This window comes from Podarcis bocagei (assembly GCF_964188305.1).
Source record: "Podarcis bocagei genome assembly, chromosome: 8".
NCBI classification, from domain to species: domain Eukaryota; kingdom Metazoa; phylum Chordata; class Lepidosauria; order Squamata; family Lacertidae; genus Podarcis; species Podarcis bocagei.
In genome coordinates this window covers 82,482,506-82,509,552 of record NC_138133.1, presented here as the reverse complement: position 1 = coordinate 82,509,552, position 27,047 = coordinate 82,482,506, and the positions used below count along the sequence as shown (strand labels likewise).

Genomic DNA, 27,047 nt, shown 5'->3' with positions numbered 1-27,047 from the left:
GAGGGAGTTTAGCCTGGAAAAGAGGAGATATCCATCTTCAAATATCTTTAGAGTTGTCATATGGAAGATGGAGCAAGCTTGTTTTCTCCTACTCTGGAGGGTAGGTCCTTGAACCAATGGATTCAAGTTGCAAGGAAAGAGCTTCTGACTAAACACCAGGAAGGACTTTATGATGGTAAGATGGTGGAAGGGACCCTTCCAAGGAGTTGTTGACTCTCCTTCCTTGGAGGTTTCAAAGCAGAAGCTGGATGACCACTTATCATAAATCGTATCATATCGTAAAACCTCTATTGGCATCACATACACCTTCCAAAACAAATCAATACAGAATTACCACTTCACCAGTGGCACAAAACATTTGCTAAAAGAAAGGAGGCAGAGCAGTCTATCATCACATCTCTTGGCCTCCAGGGAGATCAGACGTCTGCAGTGTACAGTGGTACCTCGGGTTAAGTACTTAATTCATTCCAGAGGTCCGTACTTAACCTGAAACTGTTCTTAACCTGAACCACCACTTTAGCTAATGGGGCCTCCTGCTGCTGCCGCGCCGCTGAAGCACGATTTCTGTTCTCATCCTGAAGCAAAGTTCTTAACCTGAAGCACTATTTCTGGGTTAGCGGAGTCTGTAACCTGAAACGTATGTAACCCGAGGTACCACTGTATTTTGACGACAAGAAACCAAATAGAGATATTTAGCCACTAACTTGGTGAGCTCCTGATCATTCCCCAGTAATAGAAAATGTATGACTCTAGTTTCCATTTAGGGAAATTTAGAAATTGCTGGCGGAGATCAGCATATAGTTTACAATTGAAAACCATATGTGTAAGGGTTTCCACCAGGTGATCTTCACATAGGCAAGTTCTTTCTCCTTCTTCCACCTTGCCTGAGAACCTTCCACGTGTCATAAATGCTTTAGTTGAGATTCCTGCACTGCAGGGAGTTGTTTCCCAAACTTGGGTCTCCAGCTGTTGTTGGACTACAGCTCCCATCACCCCAAGCTAGCAGGACCAGCGGTCAGAGATGATGGGATTTCTAGTCCAACAACAACTGGAGCCCCAAGTTTGGGAAATTCCAGACTAGGGGATCCTCAGGGTTCCTTTCCAGCTCTACAATTCTATGATCCCTGACACCGAAGCTTGCTTTTCTGCATGCCCACAATGCCAGTTTTCTGGGCTGAGCACAGCTGAGTATCATGATGCAACATGCCATTCTGGGCTCTGGGGAGGAAGGAAGGCCTGCAGCAAGCTATAAATACATAAACGGCACAAGCGAGCCACAGGCACTGGAAACCTGCAGTGCACAAAGGTTTCGTATGCTTCCTTTGCTTTTCGTACAGCCACAGCCGCCGCTTGCACCGCCGCAGGCCCCCCAAAACTTGACATGGAAACAGCTTGTTGAAAAAGGAGAGCAAAAGTGCCCCAGACCACCTCCCAGCCCAGCTAGCAACCAGCAACAGGAACTTATCTCGTGCAATACGCGGAGCCCTTCCTTATTTCTCACAGAGGAAGTATGCGCCTTGTTTAGCAAGAACGGGGCTGCACGATAGGCTGCCAAACTCTCCAAAAGCCTCACTTCGCTCGGCTGTGTGCATCAGAACTGAACCTACTTTCCCCTCTGGCATTTTCCAAGCGACATGGAAGCCAGGCGCCGCTGGTGAAAGGAAGAGGCAAAGGAAGAGGGCTAGGGCACTATGCTTGGCATCTAAACACAAGGTAAGCTCTGCTGGAATTCAGGGCCGGGTTAGCCCCTTGCCGCACAGCAACGTTGAGCGTTCTTGCACAACCCAAGGAGGCTGTGGCAGTTCTGCTTGAGAAAAGGTTACGGGGGTTTGTCAGTTCTTTAGGCTGGTGCAAGGAAGAAGCTCCTCAACGAGGAGAGCAGTACATGTGAAAAGGATCTAGGAGTCTTGGTTGACCACAAACTTGACATGAGCCAACAGTGTGACACGGCAGCTAAAAAAGCCAATGCAATTCTGGGCTGCATCAATAGGAGTATAGCATCTAGATCAAGGGAAGTAATAGTGCCACTGTATTCTGCTCTGGTCAGACCTCACCTGGAGTACTGTGTCCAGTTCTGGGCACCACAGTTCAAGGAGGACACTGACAAACTGGAACGTGTCCAGAGGAGGGCAACCAAAATGGTCAAAGGCCTGGAAACGATGCCTTATGAGGAACGGCTAAGGGAGCTGGGCATGTTTAGCCTGGAGAAGAGGAGGTTAAGGGGTGATATGATAGCCATGTTGAAATATATAAAAGGATGTCACATAGAGGAGGGAGAAAGGTTGTTTTCTGCTGCTCCAGAGAAGCGGACACGGAGCAATGGATCCAAACTACAAGAAAGAAGATTCCACCTAAACATTAGGAAGAACTTCCTGGCAGTAAGAGCTGTTCGACAGTGGAATTTGCTGCCAAGGAGTGTGGTGGAGTCTCCTCCTTTGGAGGTCTTTAAGCAGAGGCTTGACAACCATATGTCAGGAGTGCTCTGATGGTGTTTCCTGCTTGGCAGGGGGTTGGACTCGATGGCCCTTGTGGTCTCTTCCAACTCTATGATTCTATGATTCTATGAGGCCAAAACTGGATAGCAGGCAACCACAACTCTTTATTCACCGATTCCATTGAAAGCAGTGGGCGAGGTGGGAGCTAACCCAATGCCTCACACGCTTTCCTGCACAGCCTGGTTCATAGGGAGCTGCTGTATATGGAATAAGACCTTTGGTCCATGTAGCTCAGTATCATCTACACTGATTGGCAGCTGCTCTCTAGCAGGGGGACATCCTGAGCCTTAGATGGAGAAGCTGGAGAATGAAACTGGGACCTTCCACGTAAAAAGCAGAGATGTTCTGGCACCGAGCTACTTCCCTTCCCTCACCCGTCACATACAGCAGTGTCCCCCAAACTGGGATCTCCAGCTGTTATTGGACTACAATGCCCATCAGCCCCAACCACTGGTCCTGCTAGCTAGGGATGATGGGAGTTGTAGTCCAAAAACAGCTGGAGACCCCAGTTTGGGGGACACTGTATCAGGGCTGGGGTGAAAGAAAGAAAAGGACAGGTGCGTCTGCCGAGGCCTAAATTCCCTACAGGGGGCCCTGTGGCTCCCTCACTCTCCTTGAGCATCCAAGCAGTGTGAACAGGAAGGAGATGGAGGCGCATTCTCCAATTGCCTTGCCCTGTTGACCTTCTGGGTGATTCTCTGCCCAGACCTTGCTGCTTTTAGATTTGGAGGGGGGAAAGACAAGATAAACTACTTCTTTGCACAATGGAATTTACAGGATGTAATCATCATCATCATCTTTTATTTATATCCTGCCCTCCCCAGCCAAAGCCGGGCTCAGAGCCGCTAACAACAATAAAAGTAACACAGCATTCTAAAATCAATTCATTTTAAAATCAATTCAAAATCAAATTAATGGCAACCATTGGGCTAGAGTTCTGTGAGGATTACCAAAGGAGGGGGTCAGGCTGTGCCTTGGCCAAAGGCCGGATGGAACAGCTCTGTCTTGCAGGCCCTGCGGAAAGATGTCAAGTCCGCAGGGCCCTAGTCTCTTGTGACAGAGCGTTCCACCAGATCGGGGCCACAGCCGAAAAAGCCCTGGCTCTGGTTGAGGCCAGCCTAACCTCCTTGTGGCCCTGGACCTCCAAGATGTTTTTGTTTGAAGGCTGTAAGGTCCTCCGTGGGACATACCAGGAGAGGCGGTCCCGTAGGTACGAGGGTCCTAGGCCGTATAGGGCTTTAAAGGTTAAAACCAGCAAGGGACTCTGGTTTGGCAGGCTTTAAAGGAGCATAAAGCTATAGCCAAGGTGGCCAACCCTCGTGCCTGTGCTCTGTCGGAGGCAGTGATGCTTCTGAATACCAGAATACCACTGGAGGGGAAAGGGCTGCTGTGCTTTGCGGTCTGTGTGCAGGATTCCTTTGTGCTTCTGGTTGGCCGCTGTGAGAACAGAATGCTGGAGGGTTTGGACCACTGGTCTGATGCAGAAGAACTGTTCTTGACCTCTTCCCCAAATGTATTAGGCAGGGAAAGGGCAGGGAAGGGAAGGGGCTCAAAACGGAATAGGCAGGCAAGTGGGCAGCAAACATGGCTGCGTCTGGGATGCCCCATTTGGCCCCAAGGAGGGAGGCAGAAAACCGTTTTTGCTTGCTTGTTTTAAGAAAGCCAGAAGCGGTTTGAGCGGCACATCACTTCCCATGGTATATAATGCGCACATTTTTCTTTCGTCGCACCGCTGCCTCTGGCTAAGTGGGTTTTGCAGGTTTCCGAAGCCATAAAAAAAGCCTGCAAAACCCATTCAGCAGAGGCAAAAGCAGGGTGAATTTCCACACCACAAACAGCCCCTTTCAAATTGCCTTTGCACATTGCAAGACATACGCACAGAGAAAAACGGGTGCATTAACTTCCTGTTCCAAAGCAGAGTAAGAAGCCCTTCGGTGAACGTGTTAAACAAATAATAAAAGCCCTGCATTTCACAGAATACTTTGCATGTCTTGACAAGGTCACAGTGGGAGATACGAGAGGCAATTTCACTCCAGTATCTTGAAGCTGACCACTCTCTCTAGAGCCCTTTCTTTCTTCTCCAAGCCCACTTTTGGCTTGGGAGAGGGAGTCCATTTTCCTGACTACCTCTGAAATGAATTACTTTTTTAAAAAAAGACACTATACATTTAAAGCACTCCCCTGCCCAAATCCTGGAGCTGTAGTATGTTAAGGGTGCTGGGAATTCTAGGTCTGTGATGGGTAAATTACATTTCCTAGGATTCTAGGGAGGCAGGGTGTGTACACAACTGGTGGGTGGGAATGAGATCGATGCTCATTCGGCAGCAAGTCTGGCTGGAGATCTCCTGTTATCCTTAAGGGTCTGCTCTAGGCAATTGGAGAGGCAAGTTTAGAAGCCCCTTTTCACCTCCTGGAGGGTCACTGTGGAGAACTTTCCACCTCGACCTCAGGATTGAATCCTGCCTTGGTAGTTCCTAGCAGCCTTATATCTAACCTGGTGTCCTCCATCTGTTGTTACACAAAGCTCCATCACCCCTGACTAGGGGTGGACCTCTCAATTTCTGTTCTCTCCATTTCTCACTTTCCCCAGTCTGAAAATCCAGCTTTCTGTATTTCTGCAGCCATTTGCGAATTTTCTGTTCCTTTGAAAACTCTCGTGAAAATTCGCCAGTAGTACAGATTTCTCCCAATAAACCCATTCCTGTCTGCTGTTTTGACTAATGAACACATTCTAGCGGGCAAGTTCTCCTGATACAATGCATCTTTGTTATGCTATTTTCACTACAATTTAATATGACTTAATAGATGCATGTAGAAGGGTCATCTCTTGGCATCTTCAGGTGTCACTGAGAGAGACTCCCTTTCTGAAACCTTTTCTGAAAACGTAGACATTGCACTGAGCTAAATGTACCAACTGCCTGATTCGGCAAAGACCAGTTGCATCCTTTTTTCCTCATTTTGTTGCTGCCTTTTGCTAGTATTTTAACAGCACAATCCTAGTCAAGTTAACCCAGAGGTAACTCCCAATGGATTCAATGGGGCTTACTCTCAAGTAAGTCTGGTTAGGCTTTCAGCTTTTTTCTTTCAATTAATAAAAGAATTTCAGCTGACCTGGAGGGCAGGATAATAACATTTATAAATGACGAAACAATCAATCCCGCATCAGATAAAATCCCACAGAACAAGGGAGTCTATACATACCTTTTCCCAAAAAGTATGATGAAGATTTGGAAGGGAACGAAACAGTAGCTTGGGCTTTCAAGGTAACTGGGTGAGACCCCGACAGAGTAAGTAAAAGTCCCTATAGGCTGATGAAAAACCAGAGCTGGAATTTGGAACAGATGAATACGCCAATTCGTATTTATTTATTTGACAAAAATTACCAGCTGATTGGTTTTAAAACTAAGTGGTTTACAAGAAATATTAAAATTATCAATTTAAAAAGCCAGTCAGATACAATTAATAAGGTTTTTAAATAGTTAATATTAAAAGTATATCTAAAAGAGAGAGAGATTAAAGCACAACATTTATGTGTCCGGATAGGTTCGCCTAAGCAAAAATATTATAGGTAGGTGTCAAACAGCATACAGTCTGGTATATTATAACACTGACTCCATGGACTTTTCAGCCTTTTAGTTTATTAGTCTGCCAGTGACTTTTTCATAGGCCATTTGGGGGTGGGGGACAATTCCCACGCAGACTCTCTCCTGATTTACACATTTTTGCACACATTTTCGGTCAGAGAATCACAAAATTCGTAGAAGTGTGGGCTTTGAAGGCTAGTTGTGTTTCAGTCTGCATATTGCTTTGGGGAGTGCAAATTAGGCGAGTCTGTGTTAAAATCTGAACCAAGCCTCCGTCTCTTGCTGAAATTGTTATGAAACTAAGCTGTGTCTTATAAAACCAGCGCTGTCTGTTTTAATTCTTGAGGGTATGTGGATATATTTCAGGGAATGGTTTCCATCCCTCTGTGGTTCAACAGAGAGCAAACTGAGGCAGAATGGGAGGGGGGGGGAAACCCTGGAGAAAAGAGACTGATTTGGGGAGACAGAGTATGCATTTTGTATTCCTGAGTTTGCGTAGACTAAGTATATTGACGTCTTATTGTCCCTGGTGCCCCCAAACACACACACACTCTTTTCATGCTTTGACGGCAACTTCCTATTATGCAAATACAACATCGGTGGAAAATACTGTTTTATACATCAGTTCTTGGCAACGTTTCTGGTTGCGGTTTTCGGGCCACTGTTGTGACAACTTCAGGGAAGTTGTGAGAACTTAAGCAAATGCATGTGTTTCTCAGACACATGCAGAACATCAAATAATTAAGGAGAAGAATCAATGCAAAGATGTGTCTGCTTTCTTCTTTTTCTTCTAACAAGCTACTAAATGTTAGTAAGCAAAGCAGATGCTAACCTGAAACTTTTGCATCTGCCTTTGCTACTTTAGCTCTGAAGCTCGCGCTTTGAAGGAAGAACAATGGGGAACACTATAAGAACGACAAAAACCACGCCTGAGATAAATATCACATCCTGGCAATCTGGTAAGTGTGCTTAAATTAAATTAAATTACAATTTCGGAGGAGGAGGAGTGGGAAGAGAAAGGGAGACCATAAATTGTTGACGAACATGACATGCCATGAGCAAAAAAAAAAAGTCTTTCAGAGACAGCATCAGCATATATAGTGGTACCTCGGGTTACATACGCTTCAGGTTACAGACTCGGCTAACCCAGGAATAGTACCTTGGGTTAAGAATTTTGCTTCAGGATGAGAACAGAAATCATGCTCCGGTGGCACGGCAGCAGCAGGAGGCCCCATTAGCTAAAGTGGTGCTTCAGGTTAAGAACAGTTTCAGGCTAAGTACGGACCTCTGGAACGAATTAAGTACTTAACCCGAGGTACACTGTAGTGGCCTCAGGCAATTGTCAGCATCCCAAACCTCCAACAAGTCCCCCTACTGACTCTGACCTCAAGCAGGACTCGAATCAATTGGGCAGCTGAGTTGGGGAGCTGCCATTTTAACTTCCCACAAGGCCCCCACAGTTGCGGGGTCACATTTTAATTTCCCTCCATATCACAGAGCGACACTATGACATGATGGGGAATTAAAATCACAGTTCCATCAGAGTTTGGTCAAAACGGGGGGGGGGGGGGGGCTTGTGGATTTCATTAAGGGCTCGCTTACCTACACACACACCCAATAAACCTGAGCATTGCCCCGATCCTAAATCTTAGCTCTTGGGTGCTTCACACTTTTAATGCATCACTTGCAAGCTATATAGTTTGCATCTTGCAGACCTTGGGGGCTCAAATTTCAGGGGCAACCAGTGCGACGCCAAAATTCACACCCCACCCCTCTCACCTTCCATTCTATTTCATAGTTCTGGCACCCCTGAGGCTCTGCGCCCAGCCCAGCCAAAACTGGTTGCGTTCCCATAATCTGCCTCTGCATCTCATACCAAAATCAAGGAGTGCATTTCAAACTGCTAAATGTGAAAAGATTTTATAAGACTTTTTTTAAAAAAGAACACATTTACGCAAAAGAACAAAGATCTTCTTTACCTTTAAATCGTAAGGTCAAGCCCGGCCTGTGGCTTGGTTGTTCCCAAAGTTTTAAGAAATGCCAAAAAGAAAAGAAAAACCCTTTAGAGCAGGGGTAGGCAAACTAAGGCCCGGGGACCAGATCCAACCAAATCACCTTCTAAATCCAGCCAGCAGACAGTCCGGGAATCAGCATGTTTTTACATGACAAGTAGAATGTGTCCTTTTATTTAAAATGCATCTCTGGGTGATTTGTGGGGCCTGCCTGGTGTTTTTATAGGAGTAGAATGTGTGCTTTTTTATTTTAAAAAAATGCATCGCTGGGTTATTTGTGGGGCATAGGAATTTATTCATCCCCCCCCCAAAAAAAATATAGTCCGGCCCCCCACAAGTTCTGAATGACAGTGGACCGGCTCCCTGCTGAAAAAGTTTATTCAACATCTTTATCAACGACTTGGATGATGGACTCAAGGGCATCCTGATCAAATTTGCAGATGACACCAAACTGGGAGGGGTGGCTAACACCCCAGAGGACAGGATCACACTTCAAAACGACCTTGACAGAGTAGAGAACTGGGCAAAAACAAACAAGATGAATTTTAACAGGGAGAAATGTAAAGTATTGCACTTGGGCAAAAAAAAATGAGAGGCACAAATACAAGATGGGTGACACCTGGTTTGAGAGCAGTACATGTGAAAAGGATCTCAGAGTCTTGGTTGACCACAAACTTGACATGAGCCAACAGTGTGACGCGGCAGCTAAAAAAGCCAATGCAATTCTGGGCTGCATCAATAGGAGTATAGCATCTAGATCAAGGGAAGTAATAGTGCCACTGTATTCTGCTCTGGTCAGACCTCACCTGGAGTACTGTGTCCAGTTCTGGGCACCACAGTTCAAGAAGGACACTGACAAACTGGAACGTGTCCAGAGGAGGGCAACCAAAATGGTCAAAGGCCTGGAAACGATGCCTTATGAGGAACGGCTAAGGGAGCTGGGCATGTTTAGCCTGGAGAAGAGGAGGTTAAGGGGTGATATGATAGCCATGTTCAAATATATAAAAGGATGTCACATAGAGGAGGGAGAAAGGTTGTTTTCTGCTGCTCCAGAGAAGCGGACACGGAGCAATGGATCCAAACTACAAGAAAGAAGATTCCACCTAAACATTAGGAAGAACTTCCTGACAGTAAGAGCTGTTCGACAGTGGAATTTGCTGCCAAGGAGTGTGGTGGAGTCTCCTACTTTGGAGGTCTTTAAGCAGAGGCTTGACAACTATATGTCAGGAGTGCTCTGATGGTGTTTCCTGCTTGGCAGGGGGTTGGACTCGATGGCCCTTGTGGTCTCTTCCAACTCTATGATTCTATGATTCTATGAAAGTTTGCTGACCCCTGCTTTAGAGAAACACACACCTGTGCAAAGGATAAGAAATAAGCAACAATGAGGACTACGTTCCATATAATGCTAAATACTGGGATGAGGGAGAAAAGAACTTGGGTGGGGAATGGAATGGAATATCCTGGAGGCGGGCTTGGCTGCTTGACCAGAAATCTGAACAGGACCACTCCACATAGCAATGTTTTCTCGCAGATCCCACTTGCTTTCCATTAGTTTTCAGAGTTTTAGTATCCTTTTTGGAGTCTCTCAGGAAAGGGCTAGAGTCAAGGTTTGGGTGTGTGGAGAGGGGCTGTAATAATAATAATTGTTTATACCCCGTCATTTGACTGGGCTTCCCCAACCACTCTGGGCGGCTTCCAACACAATATTAAAATACAGTAATGCATCAAACATTAAAAGCTTCCCTAAAGAGGGCTGCCTTCAGATGTCTTCTAAAAGTGAGGTAGTTGTTCTTCTCTTTGACATCTGGTGGGAGGGTGTTCCACAGGGCAGGAGCCACCACTGAGAAGGCCCTCTGCCTGGTTCCCTGTAACCTCGCTTCTGGCAGTGAGGGAACCGCCGGAAGGCCCTCGGCACTGGACCTCACTGTCCGGGCAGAACAATGGGGGTGGAGACACTCCTTCAGATATTCTGGACTGAGGCTCACCATGCGCTAAACAAGGCCAGCAACTATGCAAGAATATCCTGCTCACAAGGGCCACTGGCTACAAAATCTGGTGCAATGGGTGGTTACAAAACCCTGACAGGCTCTTGGGTCATCTTAACTTGAGATGTCAGGGTGGGTGAGTTCCCAATGTTTGCTTATTTGACCCATGTCCACTATGGAAATCGCTCCAGCAAATACAATTGGTATCCACTGTCATTGTTGCTCTTAGTCCAGAAACAATAGGCAAATCATCGCTTCCTCGCTCCCATTTGCACAATGCTTTCTTTGTACTGAAATGAACGGGGTGGAATAGCATAATGGCAGCTTAATTTATGTGGTTATGTAAATTATATAAGTTACATGATGTCATTACAGCAGACAGTGAGATGAGCAATGTAGTTTTTAGAGGGAGGTGAACTGCAGGAGAACGGAAACATTGCCGTATGCGGCTAATACGGGGTGGAGTGGAAAATGATGCCTTTTTACATTCTGAACTGTGCTGTTGAGCTACTGAAATTGCCCAATATATTCACCATCATCCTGTTCTTTAGCCTCCCCCCCCAAAAAAAAAAGAGTCTCCCAGAGCAGTTTACAGATCACTGCAAACAGGACAGTTTTTGTCCCCAGGTTAACAGCCTAGAGACACACAGCACAAAAGGAAAATGTATTGGGAGGGAGAAGAAAACAAGCAAAAGTGGTACGGCACCAAGGATGGACTACAAACCCCCTCCTGAATGCAAAGCGCTATGTTGTGGTCTCTCCTTACAACCTCACTTCCCGATAAATTTACGCATGAGCAAACAGGACATGTAAATGTTATCTTGTGCCTTTATGACGAAGGTGTCCTTGTTTTCTCTGTCGATAGCAGCTGTGCTGCTGGCAGAGGAGCTAGCCAAGTCAAGAGGTACCCAGCCCAACTGCTAACTGAACAGGAAGGCGACCTTGATTTTTCTGACTTCCTGTGGTTTTGCATTTCCGCCCTGTGCTATTTTTAAGCCTCAAACTATTTTTAGACTATTGGCAAGATAAAGATGTACTGCTTGTTTGACATAAGAAAATCAACGTGGCATCGTCTGATTAGATTGTAGCGGCCCAGGATAAATATTCAGCCAGAGACAGGAGATAGCAGCTATCGTGGCAATAGCAGGCCTAGTCTTAGTAGTGAACAGGGCTGAATATGTACCTAAAATGCGTTGCCAGCTAGGCTTTGGGAGCTGGCATTCAGATGCCACATAATTAATGGCAAATAAACAGGGTTTTGACAGGATTTTATGCAGCTCTCGGGTAGGGGTAATGTGGGCCTCCAATGGTTCTCCCAAAAAAATTCTCTGTGCCACACTTTCAGAACAAAAATTTGCTTTCACCACACTGAATTTTTCATTGATTAAAAAAAGGAAAACAAAAAGAAACAACTCCTAGCAGTGTCCGATTTATAACACAGAAGACAACGATTTATGGCCAAAGATGGGAGGAAGAAATAGTTCTGTCGAAGGAAGACTGGCAATTAAAATGAATGGAATATGCAGAAATGGTGAAACTCACCGGAAGAACAAGAAATCAAGAAGGGAGACTTTTTAAAATAGAATGGGGGAAATTCATTGACTCTTTGAAGACCCATTGTATATAAATTAAAACATTTGTGGGACTGATATGAACACGTGCAGTAAGAGACAATTAAGGGGAAGACAAGGGAAAATTTGTAAATATGTATGAATTGGATATGAAGAAACAAATAACCTAAGAAAGGAGGGAAGTCGAGGGGGAGGTAAATTAGATTTGTAAAGATTTGTTTTTTCTTGTCAAAATATTTGCAAAAGCTGAAATATATATATATATATGAGAGAAATATAAAATTTTAATAAACTATCTCTCTCTCTCTCTCTCTCTCTATATATATATATATATACATATATATATATATCTCCCATAGAACACAACTACTTTATAATACTACCATGAAACATCCAGAAAACAGCTACATGTTGTACAAAAATAATAATGATTACAGTATATTTTACTAAACTGTACCACACTGAAATGTTTAAATTTTTCTTTGATTGTCCTTGAATTTTCCCATCCTCTCCTGCCAGACCCTTTGAGAACCAGTTGGGAAGAGAGGGTTAGTGGGCAGTCTGGATAGCATTTAAGGGGTGCAGTTAATTCATTGTGTTAGACTAAGATCACATTGCCAATGTGAAAGTACATGGCTTTCCCCAGAGAATCCTGGAAACTGGATTTCTTTTTAAGGGTGCTGGGAACTGGAGCTCTGTGAGGAGCAAACTACAGTTCTCAGGATCCTTTGAGGGGACTCCATGTGCGTGAGGCAACATGGCCACGGGAGTTTTGTATTTTAAGTGCTAGGGCTCAACTTAGGAACATGTGAGGTAAGCATAAATGCAAGGGAACCTTGGGCATGAGCAGAGTGCATTTATCTTCCCACTGAGTCACCACAGGGACTGAGTCCCCCCGACAACAGATATTAAAGGTAGAGCTTCCCGTTCAAAAGATGACCTTTCCAGAGAGGCGTCAACATCTCTCACCAGACTTAGGTACTGAATTTGTATCTATCAGAAATGAAGTACAGTGGTACCTTGGTTTAAGAACAGTCCTGTTTACGAACGATTCGGTTTACAAACTCCACAAAACTGGAAGTAGTGTCCCGGTTTGTGAACTTTACCTCGGTCTAAGAACGGAAGTTCATAAACCAAGGTACCACTGTACTAGGATTCACTTTGGCCCACATCTTCTGAAACATATTATTCTGGGACAATAATAAGAATTTATTATTTATACCCCACCCATATGGTGGGGTTTCCCCAGCCACTCTGGGCGGCTCCCAACAGAGTATTAATAATAATGATAATAAAGCGATAAAACATCAAACATTAAAAACTTCCAAAATAGGGCTGCCTTCAGATGTCTTCTAAAAGTCAGATAGTTGTTTATTTCTTTAACATCTGATGGGAGGGCGTTCCACAGGGCGGGCACCACCACCGAGAAGGCCCTCTGCCTGGTTCCCTACAACCTCTTCTAGCAAGGAGGGAACTGCCAGAAGGCCCTCGGAGCTGGATCTCAGTGTCTCGGCTGAACTATGGGGGTGGAGATGCTCCTTCAGGTATACTGGGTCAAGGCCTTGGATGCACCAAGGTTATGACTGGATTCTGGTGAACATATTGACTTCATATTTTGCATCCTTCACTCTTCTTCAGGCCATAGAAGTGACTTCCTTGCTGTCCTTGACAACTACCCTGATCCGGATATAAGCCAACCTATATTTCACGTCGGAGAAAAATTGCGTGTAATATCAGAGTGAGTACCATCCTATTTTATTCTCAAAAAAAGAAGAAGATTGCATTAAGTTGAAGGACAGCTGAGAAATTCGCGTTATTCAATGCTGTGCTGCCGAGAAGTGCGATTTTGGGTAGGCGTCCCCATCCCCTTCGTGCCACAAAAATTGGCAGCGGCAGCAAAATTGGTTTGCAGCATCAACGGTCAGGGGACATGTGAGGGTCTGAAGAGGAGACCCAAAGGGCTCCCATGGGCTATTGGAAATAAAACATACAACTCTCAAGGTTCTAGTCCATTTGAGCTGGGGGAGAAAATGGTTTCCGAACCTTACCAACGGCAACTGATTTAAGTAGTTTCCAACAAATTCCCCCTCCTCTCTATCTCTGCATGTGAAACTGAGGGGGTGAAGTCACTTTTCCTATGTGTAAGAAACAACCGAAAGTCTCTGTTTTGTAAATAACTGGGCAACAAGGAAAGCTCCGCTATTAAGGGGTTAGGGCTCTGAGGTGTTTTGCATGTCTCAGGTGATTCGGAGGGCCTTGCTCATAACGGGCGTTTGCTTGTCTATAAAGAAATAAAAAAATCAGGTGGATTTTGCTCAAATATACCTGTTGTGTACCAATCACGCAATGGAGACCGTAGCCCACAAGCGTGAAAGTCAGCACTTAGTGGAACTTTCCTTTTCCTGTTTTGATTCTGCTGAGGCACGAAAAAATGCTCAGGGAACTTGCAGCCCGGGCCAAAAGCTGTAACTCAAATGAGAGAACAGGCCATGGGGCTACGCTGCCAACTTCTGTACCGAGAGCTACAGAAAATGCTACTTCCCCTATCCTTCAACAGTCTGCCTGTTAGAATCAGTTATACTGGGGCTTGAAAAGTTTCTGCAAAGATCCCAGCTTTGCAGTCAAATATACAGGATGGTGTATATGGGATGGGACACGGGTGGTGCTGTGGGTTAAACCACAGAGCCTAGGACTTGCTGATCAGAAGGTCACGGTTTGAATCCCCGTGACGGGGTGAGCTCCTGTTGCTCGGTCCCTGCTCCTGCCAACCTAGCAGTTCGAAACCACGTCAAAGTGCAAGGAGATAAATAGGTACCGCTCTGGTGGGAAGGTAAACAGCGTTTCCGTGTGCTGCTCTGGTTCGCCAGAAGCGGCTTAGTCATGCTGGCCACATGACCCAGAAGCTGTACGCCAGCTCCCTTGGACAATAAAGCGAGATGAGCACCGCAACCCCAGAGTCGGCAATGACTGGTCCTAATGGTCAGGGGTCCCTTTACCTTTACTATACAGGATGGTATCAGGCTGACATACTCGGGGTAGACCCACCAAAAACAATGGACTTAGAATCATAGAATCTTAGAATCATAGAGTTGGAAGAGACCACAAGGGCCATCGAGTCCAACCCCCTGCCAAGCAGGAAACACCATCAGAGCACTCCTGACTTGAATGAGTCACGACTTGCTTGAGTTTATTGATTTCATTGGCGCTATTTAGTATGGATTTTTAGTTAAATATCACCCAAAGCATTCAGGCCCTGCTAAAGTTAGCATGTGAACAATCACAGTGGCTTCCTTATAACTTTAACATTTAAGCAACCCAAGGACAGTGTATTCTCCAATTCACTTCCCATACGTCGGGGTTTTCCCGTACATATTGCCTATTCAGCAAAAATCCACCATTTTTCAGTCTGATTCCCGGATGTGTCCAGGAAAACCTGGACGTATGGCAGCCCTATTTTATCCCTAGAATGTGTGTGTCATTCTTTGGAAATGCTTATTAATATGCTAACAATGCCATCACCTTTACTTTATTCTTTTTATTTAAACAATGTAAAGTGAGTGCATCCTATTGAATGGTCAGCCATTCCCAAATATTTTTAAAATGGATGTGAAATTAAGATTTTTGCCCTGACATGCATCTCTTGTTTACACTGATGTGTGGCCTGGGGAGACTTTTGAGGGCCACACAGAGAGGCTTGGAGGGCCACATTAGGTCACGGGACTTGAGATTCCTCATTCTTGACCTAAAGTATCACAGAGAAACAATCTTCCTCTTGTAACGGGCATGTGGGTATTCCAGACAGATGACAGAGTTGTAAATTGCAAATCTCCGGCAGAGACAACAGCGAAATGAGCAGCTGACATACGATTCGGGGGGAAGGGGGAGATGTTACCTCATCTGAAAACAGGAAGTCTCATTAACTTTACTGAGTTTCTTTTTTTATACAACGGGTGGAAAGAGGAAGTCTAGTAGTTTCACTGATGATCGCCTTTATCCCTCATATGTCTGTCGGAGTTCACAACCCACAGGGATATATTTTAGACCATTTTCCCCACTCGCCTTGTTTCGCTACAATGACGGTAAATTTCAATATGCATTTCATATATCTCTCTCTCTCTTGCAGTGAAGGAGGCTGGTGGAGAGCCCGTTCCCTCACGACAGGTCAAGAAAACTACATCCCGGAAAAATGTGTAGCAAAAGTTTACCACGGGTGAGGAAACTCCCACTGTTGTCTTGGCACAGTTGTATTTTGTGCATCATATAAATGTGCCAGGTAGCGCTGTCGGACTGGGACCTGGGGTATCAGGGTTCAAATCGCCACTCAGCCATGAAGCTCACTATATGACCTTGGGCCTATAGTCCTAACCTGCCTTACAAGGTTGTTGTGAGGATAAAATGGGGAGGAGAACTATGTAAGCTACCTTGAGCTCCTGGGAGGAAAAGTGGGATACAAATATAATTGATAATAATCATAATCTGTATAAAAAAGCTAGACAGACAGACAGACAGATACAGTATATAGATGATGATGATGATAGATAGATAATAGATAGATAGATTAGATAGATGAGAGATGAGAGATAAGAGATAGAGATAGATGAGATAGATAGATGATAGATAGATAGATAGATGATTGATAGATAGATAGATGATAGATATAGATAGATAGATAGATGATAGATAGATAGATAGATAGATGAGATAGATAGATAGATAGATAGATAGATAGATAGATGATAGATAGATGATAGATAGATAGATGATAGATAGATAGATAGATAGATAGATAGATAGATAGATAGATAGATAGATGATAGATGATAGATAGATAGATAGATAGATAGATAGATAGATAGATAGATGATAGATAGATAGATAGATGATAGAGATGATAGATAGATAGATAGATAGATAGATAGATAGATAGATAGATGATAGGGACCTGCCAGGATATATAGCAATTTGGCTTGTGTGCCACTGTATAAAATGAAGCTCTGTGTTTCTTTGTTCGCTTATAACAAAGCCAGATGGGTGGGGTATAAATAATAAATTATTATTAAATTATTATATTATTATTATAATGAAGAATCTAAAACCAACTACGACATTCCCATCTTTTGACCAAAGTGGATGGAATTTACAGGCAGAGGTACCCAAACTTTTTGTGTGGAAAGCAAAATGGATTCCATCATCCCATATAAGCAGTGGGGAGAGTGTGGGTTGTCTCTTGCTCAGGGGAGCAGAACTTATTTTGCTCTTTCCTGCCTTAAAATAAATAAGAGGTGGCTGAGCGGTGTAAATTTTTGCATGCACTTTAAAAAAAAACTTTGCTTGCAACGCAACACTCTCTAGAACACTGCTAGGGGAGTTCTGAAGAGATGGGGTGGGGGTGATAAAGAAGAGCTGTGTAGGAGTTTAAAAAAATTAAATGATGCTTTTAGCTGAAGAAAGACTCCCTACTGCTGTGCTTTAACAACAACAAAACAACCCAGAGTTTTCCAGTGCTTTGCAGGCGACATTTTGGACACCCTCAACGTCCTGCAAAGCCCGTGGACCTAGAGATAGATGATAAGGTATATAGAAATACATGCTGCTTTCTGTACAGAAAAAACAGAGGGGCAGAGCACTCTCTGATTCAACTTGGTTGGGGAGATATTGACATCACACTTCAGCTCAGGAGGAGGGCTACCCCCAAATCCTTCTAATCTGCTTCACTGTGATTTGGCTTGCGTATTGTTTCAGAAAGTGTGAATTTGATAGATATGACTTAAAATGTGTACTGAATTGAATTTCCACTCCATCCCTAATGATGGGCATTGGAGACTAGCAACATCTAGAGGGCCACAGGTTCCCCGTCCCTGGTATAAATCTCTCCTAAGGTAAAGCTAAAGGGACCCCCGAACATTAGGTCCAGTTATGACCAACTCTGGGGTTGTGGCGCTCATCTCGCTTTACTGGCCGAGGGAGCCGGTGTACAGCTTCCGGGTCATGTGGCCAGCATCACTAAGCCGCTTCTAGCGAAGCAGAGCAGTGCACGGAAACGCAATTTACCTTCCTACCTATTTATCTACTTGCACTGGCATGCTTTCGAACTGCAAGGTTGGCAGGAGCAGGGGCCGAGCAACAGGAGCTCACCCCGTCGCGGGCATTTGAACCGCCAACCTTCTGATCGGCAAGCCCTAGGCTCTGTGGTTTAACCCACAGCGCCACCCGCGTCCCTTTATAAATCTCTCCTACACATGCACAAAGCACCATATTTTGGGGGCATCTCCCTTGCCATTCATAACTAGCAATTTTCCAGCTACTGGGGGGCGTCTACATTCGCAGTGATTTTTTTTTTACAAAAGTAGCAGTACCAAAAATACATTATACGGTACTCTCCTAGTTAAATCTGCATTTCTGTGGACAAGTCCACTTTGCCTTTTCACTCCTATAATCCCAGCCTCCCTTCTCCTACAGTTGGTTATTTGAAGGTCTGGGAAGAGAAAAAGCTGAAGAACTTCTGCTTCTTCCCGATACCAGAATTGGCTCGTTCATGATTAGAAAGAGCGAAACAACAAAAGGTGAGAAAATGAGATTTTGCTTTCAACATTTGCCACTTCTCTGTCTGATACTTCCTCTTAAGGGCAGTTTAAACCAGACTTCGCAAACTTGGTGTCGTCCAGATGTTTTGGACTATGGCTGCATACACACTATATACCAGGCACAGGCAAATTCCAGCCCTCCTGATGTTTGGGACTAAAATTCCCATCATCCCTAGCTAACAGGACCAGTGGTCAGGGATGGTGGGAATTGTACTTAAAACACACTTAAAACGTTGTATTTGCAGCTGTATAGCTGATTCTAGAGTCTGGGGTGAGTAAAATGTAGCCCTGCCTACAGCTGTTTTCATCCCATGTTAGATGGATCTGGGATCTGGAGAGCCATACGTCCTGCAATTCCTGTGCTAGGTTAACAGTTTTTCCTTGGGAATCCTGGGAATTTTTTTTGGGGGGGGGGCTGTACCAAGGCATCCGTAAAGGTAAAGGGACCCCTGACCATTAGGTCCAGTCATGACTGACTCTGGGGTTGCGGCGCTCATCTCGCTTTATTGGCCGAGGGAGCTGGTGTACAGCTTCCGGGTCATGTGGCCAGCACGACTAAGCTGCTTCTGGCGAACCAGAGCAGTACACGGAAATGCCGTTTACCTTCCCGCCGGAGTGGTACCTATTTATCTACTTGCACTTTGATGTGCTTTTGAACTTCTAGGTTGGCAGGAGCAGGGACTGAGCAACGGGAGCTCACCCCGTCGCGGGGATTCGAACCGCCGACCTTCTGATCGGCAAGTCCTGGGCTCTGTGGTTTAACCCACAGCGCCACTCGCGTCCATAGCAGCCTATAATAAGGAATCGTCCCCACCAAGCTCTGATTCCAATTATTCTTTAGAGGTTGGCATGACAAGCCAAATGGGATAAAAACAAGGTGTGCTTGCAGTGTCTCTATCCCTCTAAAATGTTTTAACTGCTCCCGGGTTTCTCAGTATCCAGACAAATGGATGATTGTTTGACTTTTCTCCCTTCTCTAGGTTTATATTCGTTGTCAGTCCGGCACGTACAAGTGAAACATTACAGAATCTTCCGCCTGCCAAACAACTGGTATTATATCTCTCCTCGGCAAACTTTCCAGTGCCTTGAGGACCTCGTAAATCACTATTCCGGTAAGAAGGCGTGTTCTGCTCTAAAACAAACAAGCGTTTTCAAGCTTTCAGAAATGCAGCTCACCGCATAAGTCTGCTTTGATTCATACGGTTACCTTGGCTTTTGAGTGGAGAACATGATGCGCTATTGCAAATGGTAATCCCCATGGAATGCTCAGTTATTCTGCTTTTTCAGTGATGGCTCCGACCTGGTGGAATGCTCTGTCCCATGAGACTAGGGCCCTTCAGGATTTAACCTCCTTCCATCGGGCCTGTAAGACAGAACTATTCCGCCTGGCTTTTAATTTGAATTCAGCCTGATCTTTTATTTCCCTTCTCTTCCCTCCCCCTCCCCTTTTATGAAGATCACCCTCTCTGAGACCCCGCAGATAATTCTCCCCTGGCCTCCTCACTGGCCCAAATAGGACCAATTCACCTAGCTAGCCCTGGTGATCATCTAATGTTTATTAGATGGATTTCCCCTAAATTGATTTCCGAACTTTTAATTTTATTGATATTCATGTTTTAATACTGTATTTTATGCTGCTTTTACAATTAAGTGTTTTAAATTTAGCCACCCTGAGCCCAGTTTTTGAACCAGGATGGGCGGGGTATAAATAAAAAATTATTATTATTATTTGACAAGGCTGCAGATCCAATTTCGTATGTCAGCGTGCTGAAAGATGTGCAGAGACACAGGGACAGGATTTGCTCGCCCCTAGGTAGTGGCCATTGCATAACTGTCACCCAAGGGTCAAACTATGAGTCTACAGGAAACAAATATCCAGTTTTGCAAGATGTTCTTTTCCTACGCTTCACAAGTTTGTGGATGTGCCAATATTGCGCCAAACTCTTATATGCAATCATTTCTTACGTGAACAGTGGACTTTTGGGAACTGTTTAAACTCCCCTACTTTAGAAATATATATTTTAAATTTTAGGAAAACTGCCTTTCCTCTTCTGGTTGGGCAGGCTCTGAAAGGGCCAGACTTTTATTTGTGTGGATGTGGAGCTTTTAAGGTTTCTATTGATTGTTGCAGCTGGTTTTAGTGTTTGTCAGTTGCTTTGGGTGTCTTGCATGAAGCACACAACTAATAAATCTAGAATAATAATATTATGGAGTCCATGTAGTTCAATATTGCCAGCACTGACTGGCAGAAGCTCTCCAGGGTTTCAGACAAGGGACGCTTCCAGCCCTGCATGCCAGGGACTGAACCTGGAACTTTTTCCTGCTCCAGCATTGACCCAGGACCCTTCGCCCTTATTTGCAGCCCCAGGATAAAAATCATAGAATTGTAAAGTTGGAAGGGACACCAAGGGTCATCTAGTCCAACCCCCTGCAATGCTGCTAATTCAGAGATTTTAAGAGGGTCCTTCATTGTGACTCGCCTGTCTACCAAGGTGAACAAGATCATGACCCAGAACTATTCAGAGCCAGAGAGATTTGGCTATGTAATGATATCACTGGTGGCTAACTGTGTATATACAGCGGTACCTTGGGTTACATGCACTTCAGGTTACAGACGCTTCAGGTTACAGACGCTTCAGGTTACAAACTCCGCTAACCCATAAATAGTACCTCGGGTTAAGAACTTTGCTTCAGGATGAGAACAGAAATCGTGCTCCGGTGGCGCGGCGGCAGCGGGAGGCCCCATTAGCTAAAGTGGTACCTCAGGTTAAGAACCGTTTCAGGTTAAGAACGGACCTCTGGAACAAATTAAGTACTTAACCCGAGGTACCACTGTACTTAACCCGAGGTGCCACTGTATGGTGCTGGAGGAGACTCTTGAGAGTCCCATGGACTGCAAGAAGATCAAACCTCTCCATTCTGAAGGAAATCAGCCCTGAGTGCTCACTGGAAGGACAGATCGTGAAGCTGAGGCTCCAATACTTTGGCCGCCTCATGAGAAGAGAAGACTCCCTGGAAAGACCCTGATGTTGGAACAGGGTGTTAACTGATGTTAAGAAAAGTTTCAGGTTAAGAACGGACCTCCAGAACGAATTAAGTACTTAACCTGAGGTACCACTTTACTTCAGCGTATTTTGTGGCATTGTCATTGCAGGGCTAGTCTCCACCATGCACTTCTCAGGGATTATTATTATTATTATTATTATTTGCAAGCATGACACCTGTAGTCTGAGCTACGAGAGCTCTGAGGCTGATTAGAACACTATGATGCTGAAAGCTCACTGCACGCTCGCAATCTCTTGCCATCTAAAGGCAGCACCACTTCCGAGTGGCAGAATGTGCCCCTCAGAACAAAGAGAACGAAAGTGGGCGGAGCCTTCCTGCAGGGGAAACACAATGCTAACGTTTGGCCATTAATGCCAATATCGCATGCATTCTGCATAGTGTGAAGCCACAACATTTGCCTAGAAGCCATGCCTTTTCTCAGAACTCACTGGTGGCTGACACAATGTGGGAAAGGAAGCTGGCACACAGCTTCACAGCTCAGTGCTAGATAAATATTAACAGGCAGCGCACTTATATTTAGGTTATTTTGGGTGGATAGAAACATCCAACAGCCCAAAGGCAGAGTGATAACCTCATTCTTCATCATGCATTTCAAAGCTGTTTGCTTTTTTAAGTTTGCAATAGAGGATGTGAAAAAGTAGAAGAGAAACGGTGATCAACAGCTCATTTTGTAGCCAGTTCTAGCCTGTTTTCCCCACCCCATATACAGAGATGCTGAATGGGCCAAGGTCACCCAGAGAGCTTCCTGGCTGAGTGGGGATTCGAACCCTGCCCTCCCAGGTCCTAGTTCAACACTCTAACCATTACGCCACACTGCCTCTCTCTTTTCAGCAACAAAACGAAAGAGCAGCAGAGTTTTTGCTTTACTCCAGCTGTGTTGTAAGCAGTGTGGTCTGTATAAATCACAGTCATCTTTCCAACATTATCCCTGTTTTCAAGAACCTAAGAAGAGCCCTGCTGTGGGAAAGCCACAATTGGGACCCCTCTCCTCTTGTAGTTTCCAGCAACTCTGCCAGCTCAGACAGAAAAACATTAAGGAATTAATTTCATCTTTCATGTTTTCCCTGTAAGCTGCCCTGGAAGTTACTGAACTGAAAAGATGGGGTAGAAACATAACGAAAGAGAGCTCTACCTCTCTTTCAAATCAGAACCAGTGAAGGCGGTGAAGGTCCTGTGTGAGTGTCTGGAGGCGGTTGGAGGATGGATGGCGGCTAACAGATTGAGGTTGAATCCTGACAAGACAGAAGTACTGTTTTGGGGGACAGGAGGAAAGTGGGTGTGGAGGACCCCCTGGTCCTGAAAGGGCTAACTGTGCCCCTGAAGGACCAGTTGCGCAGCCTGGGAGTCATTTTGGACTCACAGCTGTCCATGGAGGCGCAGGTTAATTCTGTGTCCAGGGCAGCTGTTTATCAGCTCCATCTGGTAAGCAGGCTGAGACCCTACCTGCCCACGGACTGTCTCGCCAGAGTGGTGCATGCTCTAGTTATCTCCCGCTTGGACTACTGCAATGCGCTCTACGTGGGGCTTCCTTTGAAGGTGACTCGGAAACTACAACTAATCCAGAGTGCGGCAGCTAGACTGCCGACTGGGAGCGACTGCCGAGACCACATAACACCAGTCTTGAAAGACCTACACTGGCTCCCGGTACGTTTCCGAGCACAATTCAAAGTGTTGGTGCTGACCTTTAAAGCCTTAAACAGCCTCGATCCAGTATATCTGAAGGAGCGTCTCCACCCCCATCGTTCTACTCGGACACTGAGGTCCAGCTCCGAGGGCTTTCTGGTGGTTCCCTCACTGTGAGAAGCCAAGTTACAGGGAACCAGGCAGAGGGCCTTCTTAGTAGTGGCACCCTCCCTGTGGAACGCCCTTCCACCAGATGTCAAAGAGAGCAACAACTACCAGACTTTTAGAAGACATCTGAAGACTGTCCTGTTTAGGGAAGCTTTTAATGTTTGATGTATTACAGTATTTTAATATTTTGTTGGAAGCCGCCCAGAGTGGCTGGGGAAGCCCAGCCAGATGGGTGGGGAATAAATAATAAATTATTATTGTAACCAAGAAACAAACAAAAACATTGCAAAAGTCAGAGACCATTTTGACTTGCAACTCATATTGCGCCCGTTTCTTCTTTCAGAGGTAGCTGATGGCCTCTGCTGCATACTGACCACTCCCTGCCTCACCCAACACACGAGCAGCAACGAAGTAAGGAATCAAGAGATGAGCAACCAAGAAACCCCCGTCGTGATGCGCAGCAAGACCTTCTCGTGGAAGGATAAGCAGAGGTAATGTTTGGTGGGGGCAGCTGATGCCAGCCTTCCCCAACTCACTGCCCTCCAGATTTGTTGAACTATAACTCCCATCAGTCCAGGCCCAATGGTCAGGAATTAAGGGAGTTGTCATCCACAAAGGTCTGGAGGGCTATTTCAATGCAGATGGTGCTCTGAGATTCTGCAGCTACAAAACCCCAGTTCTGCAACTGGAATAAATTACGTATTTTTCGCTCTATAAGACGCACCAGACCACAAGACACACCTAGTTTTTGGAGGAGGAAAACAAGAAAAAAAAATCTGAATCTCAGAAGCCAGAACAGCAAGAGGGATCGCTGCGCAGTGAAAGCAGCAATCCCTCTTGCTGTTCTGGCTTCTGGGATAGCTGCGCAGCCTGCATTCGCTCCATAAGACGCACACACATTTCCCCTTACTTTTTAGGAGGGAAAAAGTGAGTCTTAGAGAGCAAAAAATACGGTACTCTGTTTGACCAGTATAAGATTGCTAAAACATTCATGCTTCGTATGATATGTGCAATAGCGGGATTGAGTTTTGGACTCCAGAATTTACACTTCTGTGCCTAGTTTATTCCTTTTCTGGTGTTGTAGACAAAAAAATGGATGCGGGTGGCGCTGTGGGTTAAACCACAGAGCCTAGGACTTGCCGATCAGAAGATCGGCAGTTTGAATCCCTGAGACGGGGTGAGCTCCCATTGCTCGGTCCCTGCTTCTGCCAACCTAGCAGTTCGAAAGCACAAAGTGCAAGTAGATAAATAGGTACCATTCCGGTGGGAAGATAAACGGCGTTTCTGTGTGCTGCTCTGGTTCGCCAGAAGCGGCTTAGTCATGCTGGCCACATGACCCAGAAGCTGTATGCCGGCTCCCTCGGCCAGTAAAGCAAGATGAGGGCCGCAACCCCAGAGTCGGCCACGACTAGACCTAATGGTCAGGGGTCCCTTTACCTTTAGACAAAAAAGGGGGTGCTAAAATAAATACAGTAGTACCTCAGGTTACAGACGCTTCAGGTTACAGACTCCACTAACCCAGAAATAGTACCTCGGGTTAAGAACTTTGCTTCAGGATGAGAACAGAAATTGTGCGGTGGCAGCGGGAGGCCCCATTAGCTAAAGTGGTACCTCAGATTAAGGACAGCTTCAGGTTAAGAACAGACCTGCAGAACGAATTAAGTTCTTAACCCGAGGTACCACTGTATTTGAAAAGCGGGGTGGGGAATAAAGGGGTTGGAAACTGAAATTCGGGCAATGACGACAAGCAGTGGCTGATTATTTTGTTAAACCCACACCTACTCAGTGATACCATAATTTAACAATCCCTTTGCACATTCTAAGTCATGTTCTCACCGAGGCCTGGTTCATACAGTACAGTGGTACCTCAGGTTACATACGCTTCAGGTTACAAACGCTTCAAGTTACAGACTCTGCTAACCCAGAAATAATACCTCGGGTTAAGAACTTTGCTTCAGGATGAGAACAGAAATCGTGCTCCGGCGGCGCGGCAGCAGCGGGAGGCCCCATTAGCTAAAGTGGTGCTTCAGGTTAAGAACAGTTTCAGGTCAAGAACGGACCTCCGGAACGAATTAAGTACGTAATCAGAGGTACCACTGTATTCTGTTGTGTGGATGTCAGAGTTATTATATTTTACAAAGGGTTGCCTGCATGATTTATGTCAAGCAAAGCCTTGTAGCATGTGTACATGCCCCCAACTTAGTTATAACCAGCCAAAACACTCTGGAAATGCTACGTGGATACATTAACTTGATGGCTTGGAGCATGTGCATTTCTGTCTTCAAAAAAAAACCACCCAAAAAACCACACACCACAATGATATCATTAGGGTAAGAAAGAAACCAGGTTTGAAAGCAGGATAAACCATTCTTCTTCAACGAGAAACCATCTCTAGTTCCAATTTCAGAAATGTTTGTGCTGATTTCCTTCGGGTCCAAATGTTAGACCAGGAGAGGACCAACATGGGTGGCAAAACACAAAATGCCCTGGGGACACAGAAACCCATTTTGTGGCACATTCCCAGACCCATTTGTCTATCTTCTGGCACCGCATTAAGCCAAACTGCAACGAAGCTAAGGCAGTTGAAGTACCTTATTCTGTATCAATATCTCAGACAATAAACTACCTTCTCCTCCTTCTTTTTAAAGATCAAATGAAGATGACAGTGACATTGTAGACATGCTTGGAATAGAGGACTCTGGCCTGAGCTTTGGGCTGAGGAACAGCATCAGTTCCTATCTTGCCCTAACTGGAGAAACTGACTCTTACACAAACAACCGGAAGCAGAAAAGCAGGTCTGTCATATTACGGAACAAGTTGGAATCACCCTTCATTTATCACGAGAACAGATCCTGATAAAGTAGAAGGTGGCCAAGAAGAAACGTAAGATACTCCATGTTCAAACGACAAAACTTTTGCACTGTTGGGAGATAACGCGACAGCCATTTTTTTCAGTCCACAAGAGACCACGTCCTCTGGGACAGAGCCTGGAGACGGGGCTTAAAGTGTACAGTGAAAAGCAGTAGATGCCGACTGATAAGGAAAGCTCTTTCAGAAATGGCTCCGGTTGCGAGAACAAAGAAAGGTGTATCCACCAGGTCGTTCGGGTTTGGCCAGCTACTATTTCTATAGGCTCTTATCCAAGTCAAAGGCAGTTCTTCCCGCACATTGCACGCTCTATTTATAATAGGCACAAGTTATACACATCAACACACCATCACGTGCAATTTACGTCATAGAACTGGAATATTACCAGATCTTAATCTTCTGCCCTGAGGAAAATTATTCCAAATGTCAGGCCTTCCTCTGACCTGGCCAGACCACACAAGACCTTTAGCAGAGTTCATCACACAAAGGAGCCTGCGGGATAAATAACTTCAGATAATCCAAAGCGCGGGGTTATTTTGCTTAGCAAAATCAGGTGGTACAGTCCTACCCTGGACCTCAGAATGCGGCTGGAAGAATCATTTCTTTTTTACAATTCCGTACATAAAATATTCCATGTAAGAAGAAAACTAACACAGGGAGACCAAGTCAGTTAGAACCTTTTCCCTGATGCCCTGGTTTTTGTTTTTTAATGTAGAGAAAATCTACGGTTTCAAGCAAAGTAGTCCAGCTGTTGCTATGCTTGCAGACTTGCCTAAATCAAATCAGATTAGGTTCTGCCTTATGAAATCCAGAGCCAGCATGTTTTTAGTTAATAACTGGAGTTCATCCTCAACCTCTCAGAGGTCCCAGATATGCATATATAAACTTATTTATGTGGGTGATACCCTTGTATAATATAAATTGTATTACAGTGTATGAGCCTTGAGTGAAGCTGAAGAAAACATGTATATAGGTGTAAAAAACCCCAAAAAAACCCCAAGTAATAAAACATTATTAAACAAACAGATTTCTGTGGGTAAAAGACTACCATATGTTTCACATATATCTGAACTAGACTAAAGCAGCTGTCT

At 45.0% G+C, this 27,047-nt stretch overlaps 2 protein-coding genes across 2 annotated transcripts in view; one reads left to right on the top strand and one right to left on the bottom strand.

The window, feature by feature from the left end:
• TG (thyroglobulin) overlaps positions 1 to 27,047 on the bottom strand; it is a 178,058-nt gene that overhangs the window by 48,098 nt on the left and 102,913 nt on the right. The window lies entirely within an intron of this gene.
• Positions 1,324 to 26,983, top strand: SLA (Src like adaptor). Its single transcript, XM_081205123.1, has 8 exons — positions 1,324 to 1,713; positions 6,945 to 7,038; positions 13,286 to 13,385; positions 15,771 to 15,857; positions 18,107 to 18,210; positions 19,212 to 19,343; positions 23,432 to 23,579; positions 25,737 to 26,983. The coding sequence occupies exons 2-8, from the start codon at positions 6,975 to 6,977 to the stop codon at positions 25,942 to 25,944; spliced, it is 843 nt and encodes a 280-aa protein (XP_081061249.1). The 5' UTR covers positions 1,324 to 1,713; positions 6,945 to 6,974; the 3' UTR covers positions 25,945 to 26,983.

Coding starts and splice junctions, on each gene's coding strand:
- SLA (XM_081205123.1), top strand. CDS start 6,975: ATGGGGAACACTATAAGAACGACAAAAACCACGCCTGAGATAAATATC. Junction 7,039..13,285: donor TATCACATCCTGGCAATCTG/GTAAGTGTGCTT, acceptor ACTCTTCTTCAG/GCCATAGAAGTGACTTCCTT. Junction 23,580..25,736: donor TCGTGGAAGGATAAGCAGAG/GTAATGTTTGGT, acceptor TTCTTTTTAAAG/ATCAAATGAAGATGACAGTG.